The sequence below is a fragment of the Python bivittatus genome, unplaced genomic scaffold, assembly GCF_059951505.1.
Source record: "Python bivittatus isolate LINGU-HERP-01145 unplaced genomic scaffold, Pbiv_v1 ctg000370_np1212, whole genome shotgun sequence".
In the NCBI taxonomy this organism is placed as follows: Eukaryota; Metazoa; Chordata; class Lepidosauria; order Squamata; family Pythonidae; genus Python; species Python bivittatus.
In genome coordinates this window covers 3,530,269-3,551,820 of record NW_028277062.1, presented here as the reverse complement: position 1 = coordinate 3,551,820, position 21,552 = coordinate 3,530,269, and the positions used below count along the sequence as shown (strand labels likewise).

Genomic DNA, 21,552 nt, shown 5'->3' with positions numbered 1-21,552 from the left:
TCCTCGTTGCATGGCACAATCTCTCCAACAGCTGCTGCAAATCGTTCAGCTTCGCAGCCAACAACGGGCCCCACGTGCCTACAACGGACACGCAGCATCCCCACAAGCCGGGAGGGAGGCGTGGGAGGAGGACACGGGAGCCGGACCGTGTGAACTCGGCAGAGACACGCGTCCTCCCTCTCTTCTCCGGGCTTCAACTTCCCCGCCCCGGGTTGCTCCGCGCTGCTGACCCCGCAGAGGAGAGGGACTACATTTCTTTCCCCCATTTCATGCCTCGGGACCCTCCGCACGCGCTCCGAGTGCCTGTCCGCCCTCCCCCGGGGCAAAGGGAGGGACTACATTTCCCAGGGATCCCGGCCCGAGGAAACGGGGGACGGCGAGAGCCGGCCGCTGGGCGTCTGCGCCTGCGCAGGGCTCGGCCGGAGTGGAGGGGCAACGGGGGCAAGGCGGCGCATGCGCACCACGCCGCCCTCGCGCTTCTGTCCCGGCGGACGCGGCGGATTCCGCTCTCGCCCCTCTCGGGCCCCAACGGCGCGAGAGGCCGCGCCTGCGCTCTCCTCCCCTCTCCCGCTCCCCGCCCGCTCTGGGCCGAGAGGGCGGCCCCCTCCTCCCCGGCCCCGCCCCTTTCGCGACCCCCTCCCCCGCGCCGGGAGATGTGATGAGGAGCCTCCAGCGGGTGAGTCACGTGGGCCGGGGCGCGTTCGGCGGTCACGTGGGCCGGGGCGGGCTTCGCGTCTCGTGGGAACGGGGTCCTGCAAGGGAGGCCGGCGCGGGAAGACCCGAGGGGCGCGCGGGGGCAGCCCGAGCGCGGCCGGGGAGGAGGGCGCGGGGGCTTGGCGCCCCCCGGGCTGCGGCCTGCCCAGACGCTGCGTCGCTGTCCGGGGCGCTCCGGACCGCCCCTCCCGGGCCGGGGTCCCAGCCGGGCAGGCTGCCCAGGCGGCCGTGCTGGGGGGCCGGAAAGGTCGCCCCACGCCTCCCGCGGCTGGCCCGGGACGCCCCGGAGCCCGGCGGCCGCTGCCCCCCCAGGGCGCCCCCCGGATGCGGGGCGGGGCTTGGCACGCCCCCCAGGCGCTCGCTGCTCCCCCCCGGCCCTTCGTGGGCGAGCCTTTGGGACGCCGGAGCGGGGGGCGGCTTAGCCCGGGGCCCTCCGGCTGCTGCCTCCGGGGCGGGGGGGCGGCGAGGCTGCGGCCCGAGGACCCCGCATTGCCCCGGAGGAGCGTCGCGGGGGGGGAGCGCGTGCGCATTTGCCCCGCCGTAGAAGCCGTCAGTCCGTCGAAGAGCCCAGAGCGCTTGCTGCATTTTCACGGGGTTTTCCAATGTTTCTCAAATTTAACAACTTTAAGGCCTCCCAGAATTCCCCAGCCAGCAAGGGGAATTCTGGGAGTTGAAGTTGCTAACCTCCTGGACGTCCGCGGAGTGGCTTGCCAGGAGGAAGATCGGTAGAAACCAAAAAAACCTGAGGCGCAGAGCCAGCCCTGTAGCCCACCTGCCTGGAGGAGCCCTTGCTGCCCAGGGGAGACTGCTCAGGGGCCCCCTCCTCTTGGGAGGGCTCCCCCAAAGCCCAATACCTGGCCTGGGAGCAGGGCCTCCTGCCGCGGGCGGGATGGTGCTGGGACGGGGCCCCTTCGGCACTTGGCGCGTCAGGGTTTTACGGATGGGGCCCCCTTTCCCTTTCCTCTCACCCAGTGGGCCCCACCCCCTGCTCCGGTTGCCGCTCCCGGGGCCTTTCCAGAAAGGGTAAGGGCGCCCCTGGCTCCGGGGCCCCACCGTGCCCTTTCCTTGTTAGCGTCCCGGAAGGGGTTTGCCTTCTCCCGGGACGGGACGCGTTCCGATTTCCAGAGAAAGAGCAGCCGCGGGATCCCCGAGTGGCCCCTGTCCGTCCGGCCGGCCGGCTCTTGCAGGAATCCAGCCCTGAGGTCGCGAAGGCAGGCTTAGCCTCTGGTGGACTGAGACTTCAGACCCCCACACTGAGAGCGCTGCGTGGCTTGGGGCCGGGTTACCTGAGGGACCAACTTTTCCCAATAGTTTCTGCCCGTCCAGTTTGGTCCAGCGGGCTGGGCGTGCCGCGGGTCCCGTCAGCCAAGGAATGTCGGCTGGCAGGGACCGGGCGACGTGGCTTTTCTGCCGTAGCCTCTGCCCTTTGGAGCACCCTCCCTTCGGAGGTTGGGACGGCCCTGACCCTGTTGGCCTTTCGTAAGGCTTTAAAGACCTGGCTGCCTGCGCTGGGCTGGGGCCCTGGATATATTAAGGGCCCTGTCTCTTGGCTATATTACGCTAACTTTCTCAGCTGCTGTATATATTTATTTCTGTGTTGTCTTTACTGTTTTAGAATTGTTCGCCACCCAGTGTCCCTTGGTTGAGATGGGCGGCTATAGCAATTAAATAAATAAATAGTTTCCAGGCTGGAGCTGCAGCCCCACGAGGTTGGGGGAGGCTACTTTGGGAGACAAATGGCCAGGGATCCCCCCTGCGCTGAGGTTGCCAGTTCTGGGGGGGGCGGGCTGGGAAGAGTCGCATCTCTAGGGTAGATGGGGGTTCTTGCCGTGCCCGTGCCCAACCCATCTTGGGCTCCCTTTCCCAAGCGTGTGCTGTAAACGCAGCATCGCAGCTGAGAGGGCTGCGGTTTTGGGGGCTGATTCACTCAGGAGCCAGGCGGCATCTCCCTCCCCTCAGGCCGCAGCAGCAAATAAATCAGGTTGAGGACTGGGCTGGGTCTCCCCGATGGAATCTGCTGCCCCCCGGGGGCCGGAGCAGGAGCAGCGTGCTTGGCAAAGGATTCTGCTTTCCCCTCGGGGCCAGACCACACAGCGGAGCCCCACCTGGGCTCTGCCCAAGATGGGCTCTTCCCGTGTCGGGGAAGGAGACGGCTTGCCCTGGCAGAGAACGGCATGGGGGTGAAGGAGGCGGGAGCCCACAGACTCTTGGGTGCGTGGATGGTGGAGCCGGGCCCACGATCTCCCCAGCCTTGGGTCTCTGCCCAAAAAACTGGGAATTTTTCTTCCTAGCCCTGGAACTGTGCAGAGCCACACACCTCGCGTGCTCGTGGCTGTTTTCTGCCGGGGAGTGAGGCGAGGGGCAGGGGCTCGTGCAAGTCTCACGGCTTGGGTGCCCCCCGCCTGCCTGCCTGCCTGCCTGCGCCCGGCCACCCTCAGCCGTGCCGGCTGGGGGAAGATGGGCCCATCGGAGGGGCCCTCTGGCGGGGAGGACTACGCTGAGCTCTCGGCCTGGGAGTGTAAGGTGGTTGATGCAGGCTGGGGAAGTCGATGGGCTTCTGGCACCCGACCCAAGGTAGGCACCTCTCCTCTCCCTGGAGGAAAAGCCGTTGTGGTGCAGATGCAGGATCAGACGTTAACGAAATTGGCGGCATTAAGCCTCCCACTTCCTTCTCCCGGGCTCCGGGGCTGCCTCTCCCTCCTGGTTGTCTGCCCCAGTGGGGGTGCCAAGTGCTCCACGCCCGATTATCGGGAAGAAGATCTCTGCTGCTGTTCACAATACTCCCCCCCACAGTCTTGTACCGCACCGCTGAATTGGGGTTTTCTCAACTGTTGCCATTGTGTGTGCCCTCCCGGAGAGTCAAGGAAGGAGCCGGGTCAATTTTCCTACGGATCACTATGAAAACAGACAGTCCTGGCACCGGAACAGCCACGCTAGAGCCTGGGGGTTGAGGAGGTGGATGGGAATAGTTGTGGGTCGGGCACCTGGTTTTTCTTGATTTTTGTTTGTTTTGGTTTTATTGTTTGTATTTTTGTCACTCTTGTTAGCTGCCCAGAGTGGTGTGCCGCGAAATGGGCGGCCGTATAAAACTTTTAAGTAAATAACGCCCAGGATAGCTGGCTAAGTCGGTCCCGATCACCCTGGTGCTGAGAGGTACCAGCGCAAAGAGGAGAAGGCAAATGCTGACTGGGGGCCTCTGGGGGGGCTTTTGGCCGGACGCTTGGAGTTCTACCGTGGTGGAGCAAAAGGAGTTGGTTGTGTCAGAGAGCGGAGGGCCTGGCGGTCTGGTTGGCCTTGCTGGCCCTGCTGTCTTAGGGCCTATAGGGTGGGTGGGGGGTCCCGAAGGCCGGTTTTTGTTGGCATGGACCCATCATGTGCTAAGAGCTCCCCGGAAGTGGAGCTGGGAGAAGCCGCCTCTTGGGAACCACTTGCCTCGGACCCCCCTGCGCCCGGGAGGGGAGAGTCCTGGATGCTGTGCTGCCCGGCCTCTCACAGGCGTGTTTTGGGACCATTCCCTGCACAAGGGGCACCAGGGAACCTGGGCTTCTTGGTCCCCTGTCCCTGAGAGTCGGTGCCAGCACACTGTTCCTGAAGAGACCGGGCCCTCTCGGACCTGGGTGGGCTGCAGGAGGGAGCCTTGCAATTCCCCGGGGCTTGGACCCTCCCGAAAGGGCTGCCCTGGGGATCCGCTCTCTCCGTGTGGCACTTCCCTGGTGAACAGAGTCTCTGGGGTTGGGGTCCAATTGCACTGAGGCCTCACTGACCCCCGTGCGCAACATGGGTCGTGACTGACCACATCTGGGGAGGGTGAGAGACTGTCTGGGTTGAGGTGCCAGCCCACGGATGCCCCCTGCGCCCAAACTGAGCTTCGGGAGATACCATCCAGCCTTTTCCAAACTGGGATCCTCCAGGCCTGTAACGGCGCACTGAGGTCATATTGGCTCGGAAGAGGAGACTGTAGCCTGAAGGTGCCAAGGCCGGGGAAGCAGAGGGGGTGCGGCACCAGGAATGTGAAGCTGGGTCGTGGGTGTTAGGTGCCAAACAGACCTCGCGAGGGCAGCTGAAACCTGCCGGTCTGGAAGGATCGGTCTGCTGCTACTGCAGCAAAGCGACCGTGCGTGAAATCCTTCATGGTTCACTGGCTCGGGTTCCCAGGTGTTGTGGGAAGGGCTCCAGTGCCACGAGGAGGGCTTGGCTTGGTGGACTGAGGTGAACTGAAAGGGGCCGGGCGCCTGTCAGATTCACATGCGAACTAAGCCAGGGTGCAGGTGGAGTTTGGCTAAACGTGTGTGAACTCGACCATTGTGGCTTCTTTGATCAATCACGGGCTGCTCTGATGTGGGAGCCCGGTCCATATCACTTCCAGCTACGGGACCCTACAGGATCCATCTCACCTTTCCTTCCTGTTAGTTACTTAGAGGTAGACTGCCCCTGTAGAGGGAGTTCTGTTTGGCTGGGTGACCAGTGAGTTGGCACCTTGGTCTAGAGGCCCAATGGGGCACAGGGGATTTCAGGGGTTGGTGGGGGGACAGAGGGGAGTTGCATCCAGCTCAAAGGGGGGGCTAAATCCTGTGCCAAGAAGCCAAAGGCAGCAAAGACCTTCCTTGGGGATCATCTGCCATGGCCTGTGCAGCTTGCGCCTACTCTGGGGGGGGGGTGCGATTTGGGTGTTTCAGACCCCAAGCTAGCGGTGTCCTTTGGGGCTGGGAGGAAAAGACCCTGAAAGGACTCTCAGCTTTTTAGCCAGTAAGTGTCAGACAGAGGAACAAGTAGTCCTCGGGTTAATTTTCCCTTTCCAAATCCCAGCGGTGCTGTTCTGTAGTAAATGGGCTCGCCCCAAAGGCAGAGCTTGTCCAGGCAGCCTGTGCAGCGTTTGCTGGTGAATCCTGTTCGGTGAGAAATTAGCCTTCGGGGGTTGCCGCCCTGCCTTTCACTAGCAAGAACCGGGTGGGTTTGCCCTCGGCTCCTGTCCTGGTGTCCGGCTTCAATGCTTGGGCCTTGGCACAGTGCTGGGGCTCCTAAACTACCCAGATGGTCTGGGTTCCTACAGTGCACAGACGGGCACAAAACCCAACCGGGGTTAAAACTAACCAAACTTGGCCCGTTGTGTAGACGCAGGCACTAGGTTTGTAACTGGCTCGGTTAAGCGTATTGTGTTTAAAACAGCCGTCTTGACGACCCTCCCTGTGCGCAGGCGACGGCAGGAGCCGGGCGGTCTGGGGCTGAAGCAGGGCGATGGGAAACGCGGCGGCGGCCCACGAAAGGCCACACAAGCCCTGGGCGGGAGGGAGGCTGAAGGCTGTGTGGCCGTGCTTCCCCCTCCCCAGGAGACTCCAGTTGTGCCCTTCCTCAGGTGGCTCTCTGTCCCTGTCCAGCCCCCCCACCAAGCACGGGCAGTGACAGTGGTCTTCCTTCCACGGCGTGCCCCTGCCTGAGGCTGGGCCGCCCTGAGTTCTCCCTCCTGCCCTCTCTCCCTCCAGCTCCTGGGCACGGTGCCAGCCTTTCCCTCCTGGATGTGGCCGGTGGATCCAGGGCCCTACAGCTGACACAGTGACAGAAGCTGCCGTAAGTTCCCCCGGCCTCTCCCCGCCCCGGCTGCCCTTGGGCCATGGCCACAGGCTTCTGGTTAGCAGGCTGAAACCACACGCTTCAGGGGACAACAGGGGACTGTATTCACAGCCCAGAGCAGCTGGCTCCTGCGACCCAGGCAGGGCAGGGGAGGGCAGGGCAGGGCTGGGCTCCGGAGCCAGGAGAGGCCAGCTGATGGGCTCCAAGACGTGCAGGGCTGCTGGGGCTCGTGCAAGGGGGGAAGCTGGGCTGCTTCTGGGCTGGGAGGGGGAGGGGGAGGCGGAGGAGCATGTATCAAGCAACTCTTGTGGGGGGCGTTCCTCCAGCCAGCCGCCCTTTGTTGGCTTTGGGACAGGGAGTGATTGGCTGGGTGAACAGCTCTTGCCCTCTCCTGCCCCATAGGAGCTTGGAGGTGGGGTAGGTGCGTGACCCACAGAAAGGAGACATGGAGAGAACAGCTGCAGCATACGTGAACTGCAACGAGGAAGATGAAATGGTCAGTGCGGCCTGTTGGGGGCAATGCCACGAGCAGTGGGCTGTGCCCCTGGATTCTGGCCCTCTGACCTTTGCCCGTTTCCCTCTGGGCTGGACTCCCTGGCGCAGCGCTCAAGGCCGGCTCCCGTCCACGTCGCCTCGCCTGGCAGAGGGCCATTGGTCCTCCTCCCCAGGAGCTGCCGAGCTGCTGCTGGCCGGGGTCACGTTGAGCGGGTGCGCCAGCGTCTGACTTGGCTGCACCCCCCCGGGCCGAAGAGCCGGGCAGGCTCTCCTGTGGACCACCTAAACCCACCTCCAGGAGCGGGTCCTGGAGACCGGGGGAGACTGGGCCTCCTTCCTTGGGAAGGGTGAGGATCCCCGCTTGCTTGGAGGAGTGTGCTGTGGCCCCCCGAGAAGGACCCACTCCGGTGCCACGGGTGGCCTGATCCTGGTCTCCCCCCCAGGAAATCGTGGGCTACAGCCCCTGCTGCTGGAAGCTCGCGCTGGTCTCGCTGGGCACGGTGTGCAGCGGTGGCTTCCTTCTCCTCTTCCTCTACTGGCTGCCGGAGCTGAGCGTCAAGTGGACTTGTCGGGCCGTGCCGTTGCGGGACGCGCGGGTTGTGCTGCTGAGAACCACGGTAGGCCTGAACGAGGCCCTTCCTCCGCTGGCCGCGCTCCCTTGCAAACCAGACTCTTCGCTGGCCGGGACGCGCTCCCGTATGTGCCCGAGGGCCGAGCGGGAGCATCTGGGCTCAGTGAAGCAGGCATCCGGATGGGGTGTGAGGCGCTTTCTCAGGTCTGGTTTTGTGCTCCATAGATGTGCAGCCCTCTGCCCCAGCTTTAGACCATTCAATTAGGGCCCCCGGGCCACTTCTCCTCCTTGGCTGTGGAGCAGGTCATGGCAAGGGGGGCCCCCGGGGCAGAGGCTGCTCAGGTGCCCGTCTTCTTCCTCGGCAGGACGAATTCCAGACCTGGTCCAGGGAATGGGTCTGTTCTCTCCCTGCCCCGGGCACCGACCCCCTGGGCTTCCCCCGGCAGTCAGAGAGCAAGAGGCCCCTGTGCCAGGTGGGGACGACGGGCGATGGGGGCTGTGAGGAACGGCTTCTCTCCCCACTGATCTGCGGGGAGCAGGCGCAGGTGAGCTGGGGGTGGCCCTCTGCAGCAGGCCCCCTTCCTCCGGCAGGGCCACACCTGACTGTGGCTGCTTTCCTGCAGGCCCGCTTCTTCACGCACCACAACGTGCGCTACCTCTGGCGGGTGGAATCCCAGGCCTTCCGGCGGCTCACAGCTCTGGACCGGGGGCACTCCTGCTCCTCCCTGCGCTCCAGCCATGGCGGGGGGCTGGCTCGCAGCACCCAAGACTACCGGTGAGAAGGCGGCTCCGGAGCCGGGCGGGCGGGGGGGTTGCTTGGGGGGCTGTGAGCGCCTATTCTTGCCGCTTCTCTTCCCAGCAAGCTTTTCTACGGCGCCAACCAGATTGACGTCCAAGTGCCTTCCCTCGCCCACCTCCTCATCAGAGAGGTGAGTCAGAGGGCAGAAGGGGAGAGATGGCCCCAGAGCCGCAAGCGTGAGCCTGACTCCCGGCCGGATTTCCTCCCTCCCCAGGTCCTGAACCCTTTCTACATTTTCCAAGCCTTCAGCATCCTGCTGTGGTCCCTGGATGATTATTACCTGTACGCCTCCACTATCCTCTTCATGTCCTTCGTCTCCATCTGCTCCTCTCTCTATACCATCCGGAAGGTAAGGGCCAGGCGGGGAAGGGCCACGCTGCGAACCCTTGCAGAGGTGGCCCCGGCTGGGGGAACAAAACTGGGGGGAGGAGAGGCCACTAATGCCAGCCCTTCCTCTTCCAGCAATACGTCCTGCTGCACAGCATGGTCGCTGCCCACAACATCATCCAGGTGACAGTCTATCGGGGGCCCTGCGGTGAGTCAGCCCAGGATCTCTGAGCCTCCGCCTGCGTGGGGAAGTGCCAGTGGGTGTCAGACAAGGGCCCTCGCCGGCGTTGCCCCGGGCCCCCTTTGGGCTGTGGTTGGGATGGAGCCGCTGGCTGCAGTCAGCGGCCCAAGGCCACTCAGCCTCCAGTTCAGGCCGAGGGGGTGAGCCGCGCAGGCGGCCTGAAGCTGGAGGCTTGCCTCGGTTCCTTGCAGAGACGGAAGCCATATTTTCCACGGAGCTGGTGCCGGGGGATGTTCTGCTGGTGCCTCCCGAGGGACTCACCATGCCGTGCGACGCGGTGCTGCTGAGCGGGACGGCCATCGCCAACGAGAGCATGCTGACAGGTAGGGGCAGAGGCTGTGGCCCCGGGGCGGCCGGGAAGCCCGCCTCTTTCTGGCATCTGGTCTTTCTCCGTCGCAGGGGAAAGCGTCCCGGTTACCAAGACGTCCTTGCCTGTCCCGGCCCAGGGAGCCAGTGGGCCCCTCCAGGACCCAGATTACGACCCAGAAGAACATAAACGGCACACGCTCTTCTGCGGTACCTCCGTAATCCAAACGCGGTACTACTCCGGGGAGCCGGTACGGGCGCTGGTGATCCGGACAGGTAACGGCCGCTGTGGGCCAAAGCCCGTCCTTGCCTCAGGATGCCCGGGGGGCAGCGGGGGTGGAAAGGCCCCTCCTCCTCCGCGGTCCAAACGTCAGCCCTTCTTTCTGCAGGTTTCTGCACCTCCAAGGGGCAGTTGGTTTGCTCCATCCTGTTCCCGAAGCCCACTGACTTCCGCCTCTACCGAGACGCTTTCCGCTTCCTCCTCTGCCTGGTTGGCGTGGCTGGAATCGGCATGCTTTATTCCGTGATTCGCAGCATTCAGCAGGCGGTGGGTGCCCGTGCAGAGGGTGGCGCAGTGGGGCGGGAGGGGCGCTGGGTCAGTTGCTGCTGCGTCTGAGGAATCCTCCTTGCACACGGCTGGCAGGGGGAGGGGAGAGGAGAGGAGAGGGTGGGGGGCCCTCAAGGGGGTCCCCAGCTCCCTGTTCTGAAGACTGGCAGCATCAGGGTGCAGTGGCAACTGGGCATCTCCAGAAGTTTGCATGGGGGGGCACTAACCGAAGGGCCTACCCTTCTCCCTCCTCGCCAGGAGCCCGTTGGCCGTATTGTGTTGGAATCCCTTGACATCCTCACCATCACGGTGCCCCCTGCCTTGCCAGCGGCCATGACAGCTGGGGTGGTGTATGCCCAGCGGCGCCTGCGCCAGAAGCAGATTTTCTCCATCAGCCCCCAGCGGATCAATCTTTGTGGGCAGGTCAACCTGATGTGCTTTGACAAGGTACTTCTGCCCCGGCTTCCCCAGAGAGAGGGGAAGGGGCTGGGTCTTCTCGGACCCCCTAACCAGGACGGGGCCTTCCTTGCAGACCGGCACCTTGACCGAAGACGGGCTTGACTTCTGGGGGTTCGTGCAAGCGCAGGAGGGTCGGTGAGTGAGAAGTGGGAGGTGTGGCATGGCCGTGGCCGACTTCCACGCTGCGGCCACCAGCCGATCACGGAGCCTGCTTCGGCGGAGGGAGGAGGGTGCGGTGCCCGTGGATTCTCTGCGGGGGTCCTGGGCAACGTCCTCCCTGGGCTGAACCTGCAGCCCCCTGCCCCCCGGAAGGCACCTCCTTTGCCTCCCGGGCCCTGCCGGCTCCTCTGGGTTGGCTGGCAGGCGTTGGCCGCAGTCGGGGAAAGGGTGTCTCCGGGGAGGTTTCACGAGCTGCTCCTGCTCTCCCTTCTCAGCTTCCTCCCGGCGGGACGAGATCTCCGTGACCCTCGCTTGGCCGGTTCCCCCTTCATTGCCAGCATGGCTGCCTGCCACTCGCTCACCACTCTGGAGGGCCGCCTCTCGGGGGACCCCCTCGATCTCAAGATGTTTGAGGCCACCGGCTGGGTAAGGTTTTTGTGGTGGGGGGGGCGTTACGGTTTCCTTGTGAGTCCAGAAGCCCTTCTCTCCCACCTGCTTCAACCTTGTTGCGCCGTCTGCATTTCTGCTGCTGTCGCCCCACCCCCCACCCCAGTGGCGCAGGGTGCAAGAAGTTGCACGGAGTGCCCGAGGTGGGGTGGCTTGGAAGTAACCCTGCGCCTCTTGGTGTCGTGGGTGTGGGGGCTCAGCCATTCCGTTCTCCCGGACCAGATCCTCGAGGAGCCCACTCAGGAGGAAACTGCCCTGCACGACCGGATCCAGCCCACCATCGTGTACCCCCCCGACCGCCGACTCCCAGCGACCCCAGAGGCCCCTCCTGGGGATGAGGTGAGCAGAGGCCCCAGAGGAGCGCAGTGCAGCACAGCAGCGACTCCTGCAGGGGCCACGGGGATGGGCTTCAGGGGCCCCTGGCTCTGACCTCTCACGTTTGCTCTTTTCAGGAGCTTCTGGACCTGATGGTGAGCGAGGCGGCCCCCTTCTCCTCCCGGGCAACCCAGGGGCCCTCTGCCTTCTCGTGAGCCCAGTGCTCTGACCCACCGTGCCGCCTTCTCTGCCCCTGGCCTCCTTATTCCCCCGTTGCAGAGAGGCACCCAAATCGGCATCTTGGTGCAGTTCCCCTTCTCCTCCAGCCTCCAGCGCATGAGCGTCGTGACCCGTACGCTGGGCGAGAAGCGCCTGGTGGCCTACATGAAAGGCGCGCCGGAGACGGTGGGCGGCCTCTGCCGCAAGGAGACCGGTAAGAGGCCGCCTTGCCTTCTGGGGGGCGGGGGGGCTGCGGGGATCGCGGCCGGGGTTGCTGCTGTCCTCTGGCCAGCGGTAGCTGCCCGTTCCTTCCAAGGGAGCCTGCGCAGAAAGGGGAGGGTCGCGCAGGCGTGATTCGAGTGCGAGGGGCTGCCTCAAGGGCGAAATGGCTGTCTCTGTCCCGGCCCAAGCGGCCTCGGGCAGTGGGGGAGCTGTGCCCCCGTTCCTTCCCCCAACTCCCGACAGCTCCCTTCAGTTCCAGACGATTTCTCCTCAACGCTGGAGTCCTACACGCGAGGAGGGCTGCGGGTCATCGCCCTGGCAAGCCGCCGGCTGGAGAGCAAATACATGTGGCACAAAATGCACCACGTTTCCCGGTGAGTTGCGGCCCCCCCGCGCCCTGGTGCTGCCCCCCTTTCCAGGGAGGCCCTTGCACGCCAAGCCCAGGCCCAAGAGCTGCCCCGCTTCCCCCACAGAGATGCCATCGAGCGCAACATGGACTTCCTGGGGTTTGTCATGCTGCAGAACAAGCTGAAGCCGGACACGGGGCCGATCCTGGCTGAGCTACGGCGGGCCGGCATCCGCGCCGTCATGGTGACAGGTGTGCTGGCGGGTGACAGGCTTAGTGGGCGGGGGGGACAGGATGTCTGCCCTTATGGTGTCGAAAGCTAGCTCTGCCCCCTTCTTTCCACCGGCCGGCCAAATCGTGACGCCAGGCAGTAATGGGGAGGGGGCAGTTCAAAAACAGGGGGCTACCCTCTTGCGTCCTTGAGTGGGGAGAGATCGGGGGTCTTGCTGTGATGGTGCTCAACTTTCCCCATCCTCCTGCTCCTCCTCCTCTCCGCGGCCCAGGAGATAACCTCTTGACAGCCGTTTCCGTGGGCCGTGAATGTGGCCTGATCCCGGCCAAGGGGAAGGTGGTTCTGACTGAGGCCCTGCCCCCCAGGGACGGGCAGCCCGCGACCATCCACTGGCAATACGCGGATGAGCTCCCCACGCTGGAAGCGGTGAGCGAGGCCGACAAGCAGGTGAGGGGCCCTTTCGGGCGGGTCCTGCCCCTCAGCCTGGGGGCCCTTTGGCAACGGTACACTTCCCCTCCTCTCTCAGGGGCCTCAGGAGATTAAGCTGATGGTGGATGGAGCAGACCCCGCTCCTGCTCCCCAGCCGGGCGTCCCAGAGATCAGCTACCACTTTGCCATTGGCGGAAAATCCTTCTCGGTCATCCTGGAGCACTTCCCTGACCTGCTGCCAAAGGTTTGGTCCTGCTGGGGGGGCTCTTTGCTCCCACCCAAAGGCCGTGGAGGGTGGGGTGCCGTGGCGCCTCGGTGGAGGGGGCGCAGGGTGGACCGGATGGCGTGCCAGAGCCCAGGAGCCCGGGTTCTCTAGAAGCTGCAGCTCCTCCTCTGCGTCGGGGCTGCTCAAGGGCCGAGCGCCAGCCGTGCCTCCCCGCCAAGCCCCAGCCATGCCTTTGCGTTGCAGTTGCTGCTCTGCGGCACCATCTACGCCCGCATGGCCCCCGATCAGAAGACCCAGCTGGTGGAGTCTCTGCAGAAAATGGAGTAAGTCCTGATGGGGGAGGCTGGTCCCAGCGGAGCAGAGCAGAGGGTGGTGGGAATCTCCTGACCCAGGTTCTCTCTTGCAGCTACTACGTGGGCATGTGTGGCGACGGAGCCAATGACTGCGGGGTAAGTTGTTCCAGAGAGCACCATGTCCCCCGGGCACGCAACCCCGAAAGGTTTGGCTGATCAGCTGAGTCTAAAGGGAAGTGGGGTTGTCCAAACTTTGCCGGCTCCAGGGGCAGGGTGGAAATCAGTCTCAAAATGCGAAGGGCTCCCTGGCTGAGGTCGGTCCTGTTTGGGCCCGTGGCATCTTTGCTGTGGTCCCACCCTTCTCTTGCCCCTGACAGGCTCTGAAGCGGGCACATGCGGGCATCTCCCTCTCCGAGCTAGAGGCCTCAGTGGCTTCCCCATTCACCTCCAAGACTCCCAGCATCTCCTGTGTCCCGGACCTGATCCGGTAGGTGGCCGCTGGCCGGCCGGCTTGCCCAAGAACCCCTTCGTGGGGAGGGGAAGGCCAGCCCTGGATTCACCAGGCGGCTTTTGCTGGGCGTCGGTCAGCGCCCTTGAAGATCCTTCTAAGAGCGCCTGTCTCCCCAGGGAGGGCCGTGCTGCCCTGGTGACGTCCTTCTGCGTCTTCAAGTTCATGTCCCTCTACAGCATCATCCAGTTCCTCAGCGTCCTGCTCCTCTACTCAGTGAGTCTCGGAGTTCAGGGATCCCTGCGCACGTGGTGTGTTTAGGGGAGCAGCTCAGGTTGGGGCGTGATGAGAGCTCTCCCCCTCTCTTCCAGATTCTGGGTAACCTGGGAGACGTCCAGTACCTCTTCATCGACATGGTGATCATCTTGTCTCTGGCCTTCAGCAGTAAGTGCTGCTCACCAAACGGGTTTCGGTTTTCGGGTTGTGGCGCGCGTCTGCCTCTTGCCTTTAGTTCTGCGCAAGCGCTTGTTCTGAGAAAGCCGTCTTGAAACTTCTGCCACGCTGGGTCTCCCGTTCTCTTGGCTTCCGTCAGAGGCAGAAGGCAGAGCCTCGTAGTGCAAGCCAAGAACGCAAACCGTTTCTGAGCTGGGGCTCAGGTCCTTGTTGTCTTGCCTTCAAATAATGTTGGTTATTTGGAAAGGATGCGACCAGAGGCCTTCTCTCTTGGGGTGTCGTTTGGTCTTTGGATCCACCCCATTCTGGCAGTGGTGGGCAGTCCAGCCCGCACGGCCACCCACTTGGGCAGAAAGGGGTGCTAAGGAAGCTTGCCGCGTTTATGTGCGGGAATTTGGAACAGCTGCTGTTCCGGTTGAAGCAGCAAGGACCTGGCCGTAGGGTTTCGGGGTGCGCAGAGGGGGTCTGCTCCTTGACTGGGCCTGCCTCTGTCCCACCCTCCCCGTCTGCTGCTTCTCCCCCTCCTCCAGTGAGCCTGAACAGTGCGTGGAGGGAGCTGGTCCCCCAGCGGCCACCCAACAGCCTGGTTTCTCCGCAGCTGCTGCTCTCGGTGCTCTCCCAGATCCTCCTGTCGCTCGCCTTCCAGGTGGGGGCCTTTCTCCTTGTCCAGAGGCAGCCATGGTACCGCCAGGAGGAGGAGTAAGTGGGGGCCGCACGTGTGCAGGGCGGGTTTCAAGGGAGGGGAGGGAAGGGAATTTCACCACCTCCTTTTCTAGGGCAAGGGCGAGAGAGCCCCCCAGGGGAACTGGGATACTGAATCGACTGCTGTTGGTACCCCCTTTAGGAGCTGCGGCCTCCCCACCAACGGCACCACTTTCCCAAACGCCACTGTGGGCCCAGAGCCTGGAGGCCGTGACACTGACTCTGTGCGCAGCCACGAAAACACCACCCTGTTCTTTGTCTCCTGCTTCCAGTATGTGTTTGTGGCCCTCGCCTTCTCCAAGGGACGGCCCTTCCGGCAGCCCATCCAGACCAACGGTGAGGGGCTGGGTCGGCCAGATCACCGGGGTGGTTGCTGCGTGGGGGAGCCAAGGGTTGGGATTAACCTGGGTTTAGGTAAAGAATGGGTGCCCACCTTCTCCTGGGGCCGGGCGCGTGTGAAAATGCATCCCAGCCCGTCTGTCGCCTTTCACGAGCCAGAGAGCAGCTGTGGCTTTTCTTACGCAAGTCAGCAGCGGAAAAACCCAGGCCTCCCTGGGGGGCAGGTGGTGGCGCTGGGTGAGGCTTAGACGGTTGTCTCCCAAGGACGGGGGGGGGGGGCACGTTTGGATTGGTTTGAGGCAGGTTCGAGTCATGGGCCATCCTTGCAACCCAGGCAGCGTAAGGTTCACAGAAGCCGCCCGGGAGCCGTCCCCAGCGGGAGTTGGGTGCCCCTCTTCGTGGACACCCAGCGCTCTCGTGGACTGAGGGGGAGGCCCTTTCAGCCGGGGAAAGCGTCATGCTCCGCAGTTTGTGGCCGAATCACCCAAACCCTGCCTGGCTTCGCTTGACCCCCTCTGACTGAGGAGAGCTGGGGGCTTTCATTCTCAGGATGACGTTCTTAATTTCCAACCGGAATTGGCTTTTTCTGAAAGGAATCGGCTCCTTGTCTGCCCTGCGAGAGACCCTCAAAGGACGGTGTCCACCTTGCAGTTTCTGACTAATATTTGCTCCAGCAGCGAGAACGGCTCTCTTCCTTTGCGCTGCGTGGACATGAACTCGTTTTTATTGCCCTGAAGGCTTTGCTCCTCTTTTTGAAACTTCCATAGATTAGGGATGCACGTCAAAGCCCATAACAGGACAGCGACCCAAATCCTCTGCGCGGCTGGCTGAATGCCCCCCTCTGCCCCCTTTCTCGGCAGGCGTCTTCCTCGGCTCCCTGGTTCTCATCTCCAGCTTCTTGCTTCTCCTCCTGCTCTGGCCGCTTCCCGCCCTGGACAAGTTCTTCCAGGTAGGCGGTTTCCCTGCCCGCCTGGATGCTGGCGGCAGCCGGAGGACGTGAGGGACGTGGCTGGCTGGAGGTGGGCTCTGGGTGCTCCCGGCCCAGCCCTCTTATCTGGGGAGCTGCTGCCTGGCCAGCCAAGGAGGGGCTGCAGATAGAGTGTGGCCACCTCCATCCGACGCCTGCCTGGAGCTGATCGTGGCTTCAGCAGGGAAGAGGCCTTGGGGCCCCCTTGCCTTGGCAGCACCCAACTCCAATGCCAGCGCGGTGCTTCCCCAGACAGAAAGCACACGGGGTCTTTGGCTCTGGCCCTAGTGTCCTGGGGGCATCCTGCTGCTGCTGATTCAGAAGCTCGGTATTCCTGCCCCCCCACCGGCGTCTCTTGGAGGGAGGGATCCCTTGGCCCAGGGCTTTGGGGAGATTACAGCCACCTACATGGAAGGACAAGCGTGGAAGAGGCCATGGGTGGCCAGAGTGATGTAGGATTCATTCCAAAGATGGGTGGTGGGGGGAGACTGAGCCTTCACCAGAAACTGAGCTAGGGGATAAGCCTCCCAGGGACCAGCTCTTCCAGGCGGGACCCCCAGAGGTGTCAGGCCAGGAGCCTCCGACGAACTGCCGCCTGCTCTCTCCCCAGCTGGCTTGTATCCCCTACAAGTGGCGACTCATCCTGCTGGTTCTGGCATTCAGCAATCTGGTGCTGTCCCTCTCCCTGGAGGTAAAAGCCAAGCTCTCCCATCTTGGGGGGCAGGAGTGGGGAAGGGAGGCCCGGCCCCAAGTTGGGTCTGCAAGCTGTCTTGTAACCAGCTAATCTCTTGCTTCCACCCCCAGAACTTCGTGTGTGACTGCGACATCCTGTGGCAGCGGGTTTGCTACAGAAGGCAGAACTATGACTACCCAAATCAGGCCACCTGTCCCCAGGTACAGCCAGAGACACCCTTCCGCTTCAGGGGCACAGCACATGGCAGGGACTGGGGTGCTGAGTTGCAAGCTGGCAAAAAGGCTTCTCCTCCTAAAAGCCTGGAGCTTGCCCAGGACGCTGGGGCAGCCCCAGAAGGGAAGTGGGCGCGGAGGAAAGCCCTGCTCTCGGGGGCACCCAGAAGCGCTGCCCCCATGTGACGTTCCCTCTTCCCTCTTTGCAGCCAGCGAGCCCCTCCAGCTGGCAGAGTGCGGGCCAAGCGCTCCAAAGCCACCGGCAGCCCCTTGGGTCCTTGATTGATTGGGAAAGCCCACAGAGCTGCCCACTCGGCTCCCAGTCCCCTGCCGTTCCCAGGGAGAGCCGCCTGTTTCAGAGCTGGGGGTGGCGCCTGTGGCTCACCAGGTGTGGGAAGTGCAGCCGAGGGCCGGGCGGCCAAGTCACGGATTCAGGCCTCTGTGATGGCAGGCAGGGGAACCAGTGGCTGACAGGTGGGGGTGCAACTGTGGCCTGCAGGGGCAGAATGCCATCTGATCTCAGGTTCTGAGTGTGGCCAGCCAGGACGGGCAAGTGGGCTTGGAGCCCCAGAGGCGGCTGGGTGGGGTAGCCCCGGTTCTCCAGTGTGGAGTCGGTTGGCCGGCCAGTCGGCCGGTCAATCGAAAGGCCCAGAGCTGGAAATAGGAGAGTGGCCGCTTTTCGTCTGCTCCTGATCCAGGCCGGACACTCAGGCTGCTGCCGTTCTCTGCCCCACAGCTGGAGCTGGACGAGATGGCCCCTGGGTACTCATGCTGCCGGCAGGCTGTTCCCCGGGCCAAGTACAAGCGGCTGGCGCAGGAGCTGCTCTTCGACCCGGACTGGCCTCCGCAGCCAAAGACGAGCACGTGGGCTCGGGTTCCTCCTGCCGAGAGCCACGCGTGACCCGGCCCCTTCCTGGTTGGGGTCTCGGCACAGAATGGCCCACCCCCGCTGCCAAAGCGAGCTCCCCAACGCAGGAGGAAGAGAAGTGCCCAGGGAACTGCGGCTCCTTGTCTCGCCTAAACCGGGACCGAGCAGCGACACCCGCTCTCCCCGCCCAGGAATTCCCCGGAACTGGGTTTTCCGCACTATGGTGTGAGCCCCCTTGGAGGAGAGAAGGCCTGGGGGGTCCCTCTGCAGAAGAGCCTCACTTGCGGGCTGGGGGCCTTCTGAATTTCCTTCAGCTGAATCAAGAGAAAACATTCTGTGTGAAACTTAAATGACTGCTGATGGCGGGTGGGGGGAGGCCCCCTCGTCCCGCTGCCTCTTCCCTTTTCTGCCCCTGCCTCATTCTGGGGGTTCTGCTTTCCCTTCCCGGGGAGCCCTTCCCGCCACCTCCCTTCCTTTTTTGGTCCCCCCTCCAGGGGATGGGATGGAGCCCTCCTTTTTGGGACGGGGGCCTCCAGCACAATCAAGAGGTGGTCTTATAGTGCGCCAGTTGCAGTGAAATTAAAAGGTAGAACCAGCTGCTGCTTCCTGGGGTCTCCTGTGGATTTTGGGGTAGGGCAGGGCTGGGGCCGGTTCAGGCGCCGACAAAGAACGCGGGGGGCGGGGGGCGGGGGGAGGCCGAGGGGCTGGAGAGGGCAGATGCTGCTGGAAAGGGCCCAGAGCCCTTGTGGCAGGGAGGGAGGGAGGAAGGGGGTCTGCGTGGCTGGCCAGAGGCTCCTGGCCCTCGCGCTGCCCCCAGCCGCGTCCTTGGGGGCCCTCGGGCATCGCTGCCCAGCGAAGAGCCCCACCAAGCGGTGTGCCCCAAGGCAGGCGACCCGGGCGCCCAGGGAGGGCGCGGGACGGGGGACCAGCGGGGCTTCCCCCCTCGAGGCTGCCACAGCGGGCAGCGGGGCACCCGGCAGAGCCGCCTTCCTGCGCTGGCAGCGCGTTCGTGAAGGGCGAGGCCTGGGCGGAGGGCGAGGGGGCGCGCCGGGGCCGGGGCCGCTGCGCTTGCGCGGGGGAGGCGGCGGGGACTCGCCGAGGGCGCCACGACCACAGCGCCGGCTGCGCCAGCTGCGCCCCCCCGCCGGCCGCTGCTCGCCATGTCCGCGGTGCAGCGCATGAAGGTGGCCAACGAGCGGCACAGCAAGAGCATCACGCAGCGTGGCGGCCCCCACCGCGCCCCGGTACGACGGGCCCCGTGGCCTCCCGGGGGGCGGCCGGCGCTCGGGGGGCTCGCGGGCAGGGCGCGCCTCCCCCCTAACCTGCGCTCTCCTTCCCAAGACCCCGCAGGAGGAGAAGGCGCCGGTCGGCCCGTGGCTCCTGGCCCTCTTCGTCTTCGTGGTCTGCGGGTCAGGTAGGCCACCCCGGGGGGGTCCCGGGCATCAGGCGGCCTCCCGCTGCCCCCCGGCCGCCCTGCGGGGGGCCGCAGGCCGCCCCACCCCATCCAGACGCGCTCTGGCGCCGCCGCGGGCGACGGGCAGGGGCTGGACGGGGCTTCGCCGCCCGGAGCGAGCTGCCGAGGTGGCGGCGGGTGGGTAGGCGGGCGGGGGGGTCGCGGGGCTGCCGCGGCTGGGATCGCCCGGCGGCCTCTGGCGAGCGGTGCCCTGCAGTTCGGGGCTGGAGCCCGGGGCACCGGGGGGCGGGAGGAGCCGGCACAGCCTGCAGCTAGCTGGGGGGGCCCTCCGGAGGCGGGGGCTCTCAGCCACCTCTCGCTCTCCACTCGCCAGCCATCTTCCAGATGATCCAGAGCATCCGCCTCGGAGGCTGACGGCGAGCGGAGGCGCGTCCTGCCCGCCGGCCCTCAGGGATGCACGGGGGATCCTCTGGGCCTCCCGGGACCCTCTTTCCGGATGTTTGCAGCCACGACCGTCTTCCTCTGCCCGCTGCCAGGGACCGAGACCTCCTGGGCCCCGCGGCCCTCCCGCCGCCCCCTGGCCTGCCTTCAGGGCCCCGGCGCCCTGGGCAGCGAACTGAAGAACGGGTGACCCCACCTGGGGAGGCCGCCAGGCGCGGGGTGTTTCTGGAGGCATTTGAGCGATTTACTCCGGGGAAGAGAGGGGCGGCAGCTCTGCGGGTGACTGGCAGCCGCCTGCAGCAGGTGGGGCCGGGCGTCTGTGGGGGCTGCTGGGAAGTTTGCTCCGGAGGCTTCTTGCGTCCCACATGTAAGCCCTCTTTCCCTAGCCATCTGCCACCGAGCTGCTGAATAAAAGTATTGCTGTCTTGGGCGATTTGCTACAAGCTGAGTTAGCGTGACTTTGTAAGAAAGAGTTGTTTGCTTGCCACGCCAGGCCCCCCAACACCGAGCAGCTAAATGCCCAGCCCTGCCCCTCAGAGAGCCGAGCACCGAGAGGCCATCGGGAATCCCTTGGAGCCCTGGTTGCTGCCCGCCCTCCCCGTGCACTGGCCGAGCGGGGGCCTCCGTGATGTATTGATGTCACTGCCTGGACGGGCCCTCCCCGCCTGCCCCGTCCAGAGCAGCTGGACTGCATCTCGGTCACCCCAGCCAGCAGCGTCTCTGGCTGGGGAAGCTGCCCCCCGCCTGCCTCTCTGCTGGTGGCGGGGCCTGGCATTTCCAGAGAGCTGCCGGCGCGGCTCCCGATTCCCCGGAGAAGCAGCCCAGAGAGAGGACAATGGTTTTAGAGTGCTTAAAACGTGAACCTGCTGAGCCCACAAACCCACCAGCTGCCTTTGGAATAATGGCTAGAAATGGCCAAGCTACTCCGGTGTAAAGAAGCCTTGGAGGGGGTCAAGGAGGATGAGCATCCTGGGGCAGAGAACTTCCTTACAGAGTTCCCTCAAATGCCTCCCAACGGACACGGATGGGCAACTCGTTAAATGAGGTGAGCGAAGCCTCCCGCGGGGTGGGCTTGACCTCTGGCACCCGCAAGGGGCTTGCCACTTCGGCCTCCTGGCACTTTTTTTTAAGCTTCCTAGCGCTAAGCCCTGGGATCTCCTGGTGGTCCCTCATCCAAGGACAAGCGGACCATTTCCTGGTAGTCATGCATCCGAGGACAAACCAAATCCAAAACCAAATTGCCTTTACAGGTCAACCAAGATCAGTTGGGTGCTGCAAAGAAGAGGGTGGGCTGAAGGAGTGACGAAGGCAGCAGAATGTCTTGCTCTCCTCTCGGGCTGGAATGGGGAGGGAAGCAGGTGGACAAGGTGGTGAGATCTGCAAAATGAGGAAATCCCAAGCTGAAAATAGTCTAGGGCAGTGTTTTACAACCTTGGCCGCTTGAAGGCGGGTGGACTTCAACTGGGAATTCTGGGAGTTGAAGTCCACCCGCCTTCAAGCGGCCAAGGTTGTAAAACACTGCCCCAGGCGGGCTCTACAGACGGGCAGGACGAGCAACAGGACAACGCTCCCAACAGGACAGACTCCCTCCGGGGCTTTCCACTTAAAAGACGAGGCGAGAGCGGCGGGCCAGCCAGGGCCAGCGCAGTTCGGGTCCAGGCGGCAGCGGGCGCCTCTCCCCGCCTCGGAGCCTCCTTGGGATGGCGCAGGCGGGCAGGGATCGCGTCGGCCGGGGTGGCTCTGCACGTGAGGACGCACCGCGCGCCCGAAAAGTCCCGCGTCCCTCCACGTGGGCAGCGAGCGGCGACCGAGGGTCGACGGAACCCGCCAGTGCCGGCTTGGCGTCGGGGAGATGACTCTACCATTTCCTAGCTCCCCAGCCGCTGCTGGGCGGGCTAATCGGCTCCGAGTTGGCGCTCTATTGCGCCGCGCCTCTATGATGAAATCGCGCTGGCCGGAACTGGAAGTACAGTTCCAGAAGCCTAGAGCGTCCTTCGGAGCAAATCGTCTCCCTCCCAAGTTAACCAGAAGCGCTGCCACCCCGGCGACCGCCCGACAGTTTGGCCCACGGGGCTGAGGATGATGGGAGCTGTGCTCCT

General features: G+C 64.3%; 2 protein-coding genes across 7 annotated transcripts; both read left to right on the top strand.

Annotated features, from left to right (window-relative positions):
* Window positions 1–452: 452 nt before the first annotated feature.
* Window positions 453–18,194, top strand: LOC103061642 (polyamine-transporting ATPase 13A3). 6 transcript variants are annotated; one of them, XM_088142044.1, is made up of 33 exons: window positions 453–676; window positions 6,195–6,279; window positions 6,685–6,778; window positions 7,221–7,394; window positions 7,714–7,893; window positions 7,972–8,123; window positions 8,208–8,277; window positions 8,362–8,496; window positions 8,610–8,682; window positions 8,907–9,038; window positions 9,115–9,297; window positions 9,411–9,568; window positions 9,827–10,015; window positions 10,101–10,162; window positions 10,462–10,612; window positions 10,856–10,972; window positions 11,086–11,103; window positions 11,228–11,381; window positions 11,643–11,763; window positions 11,863–11,987; window positions 12,239–12,393; window positions 12,494–12,640; window positions 12,866–12,945; window positions 13,029–13,071; window positions 13,293–13,402; window positions 13,543–13,639; window positions 13,735–13,807; window positions 14,347–14,515; window positions 14,661–14,854; window positions 15,718–15,806; window positions 16,435–16,515; window positions 16,629–16,718; window positions 17,467–18,194. In XM_088142044.1, the coding sequence occupies exons 3-33, from the start codon at window positions 6,728–6,730 to the stop codon at window positions 17,629–17,631; spliced, it is 3,738 nt and encodes a 1,245-aa protein (XP_087998170.1). In that variant the 5' UTR covers window positions 453–676; window positions 6,195–6,279; window positions 6,685–6,727; the 3' UTR covers window positions 17,632–18,194. The 6 variants fall into 6 exon arrangements, 4 of the variants coding, with proteins under 4 accessions (XP_087998170.1, XP_087998168.1, XP_087998171.1 ...); XM_088142042.1 differs by having other exon boundaries at window positions 12,239–12,414; XM_088142043.1 differs by lacking the exon at window positions 453–676 and adding an exon at window positions 725–4,682 and having other exon boundaries at window positions 12,239–12,414.
* A 453-nt stretch (window positions 18,195–18,647) lies between these two features.
* On the top strand, window positions 18,648–19,896 carry LOC148215835 (stress-associated endoplasmic reticulum protein 2-like). The gene is made up of 3 exons (XM_088142189.1): window positions 18,648–18,842; window positions 18,940–19,012; window positions 19,386–19,896. The coding sequence occupies exons 1-3, from the start codon at window positions 18,759–18,761 to the stop codon at window positions 19,424–19,426; spliced, it is 198 nt and encodes a 65-aa protein (XP_087998315.1). The 5' UTR covers window positions 18,648–18,758; the 3' UTR covers window positions 19,427–19,896.
* Window positions 19,897–21,552: the final 1,656 nt, after the last annotated feature.

Bases quoted from the DNA above. Each gene is read 5' to 3' on its own strand.
- LOC103061642 (XM_088142042.1), top strand. From the start codon at position 6,728: ATGGAGAGAACAGCTGCAGCATACGTGAACTGCAACGAGGAAGATGAA. The intron at 9,569-9,826 runs GTGGGTGCCCGT...CCTCCTCGCCAG, and splicing joins TTCGCAGCATTCAGCAGGCG to GAGCCCGTTGGCCGTATTGT. The intron at 11,382-11,642 runs GTAAGAGGCCGC...AGCTCCCTTCAG, and splicing joins CCTCTGCCGCAAGGAGACCG to TTCCAGACGATTTCTCCTCA.
- LOC148215835 (XM_088142189.1), top strand. From the start codon at position 18,759: ATGTCCGCGGTGCAGCGCATGAAGGTGGCCAACGAGCGGCACAGCAAG. The intron at 18,843-18,939 runs GTACGACGGGCC...CTCCTTCCCAAG, and splicing joins GCGGCCCCCACCGCGCCCCG to ACCCCGCAGGAGGAGAAGGC. The intron at 19,013-19,385 runs GTAGGCCACCCC...TCCACTCGCCAG, and splicing joins CTTCGTGGTCTGCGGGTCAG to CCATCTTCCAGATGATCCAG.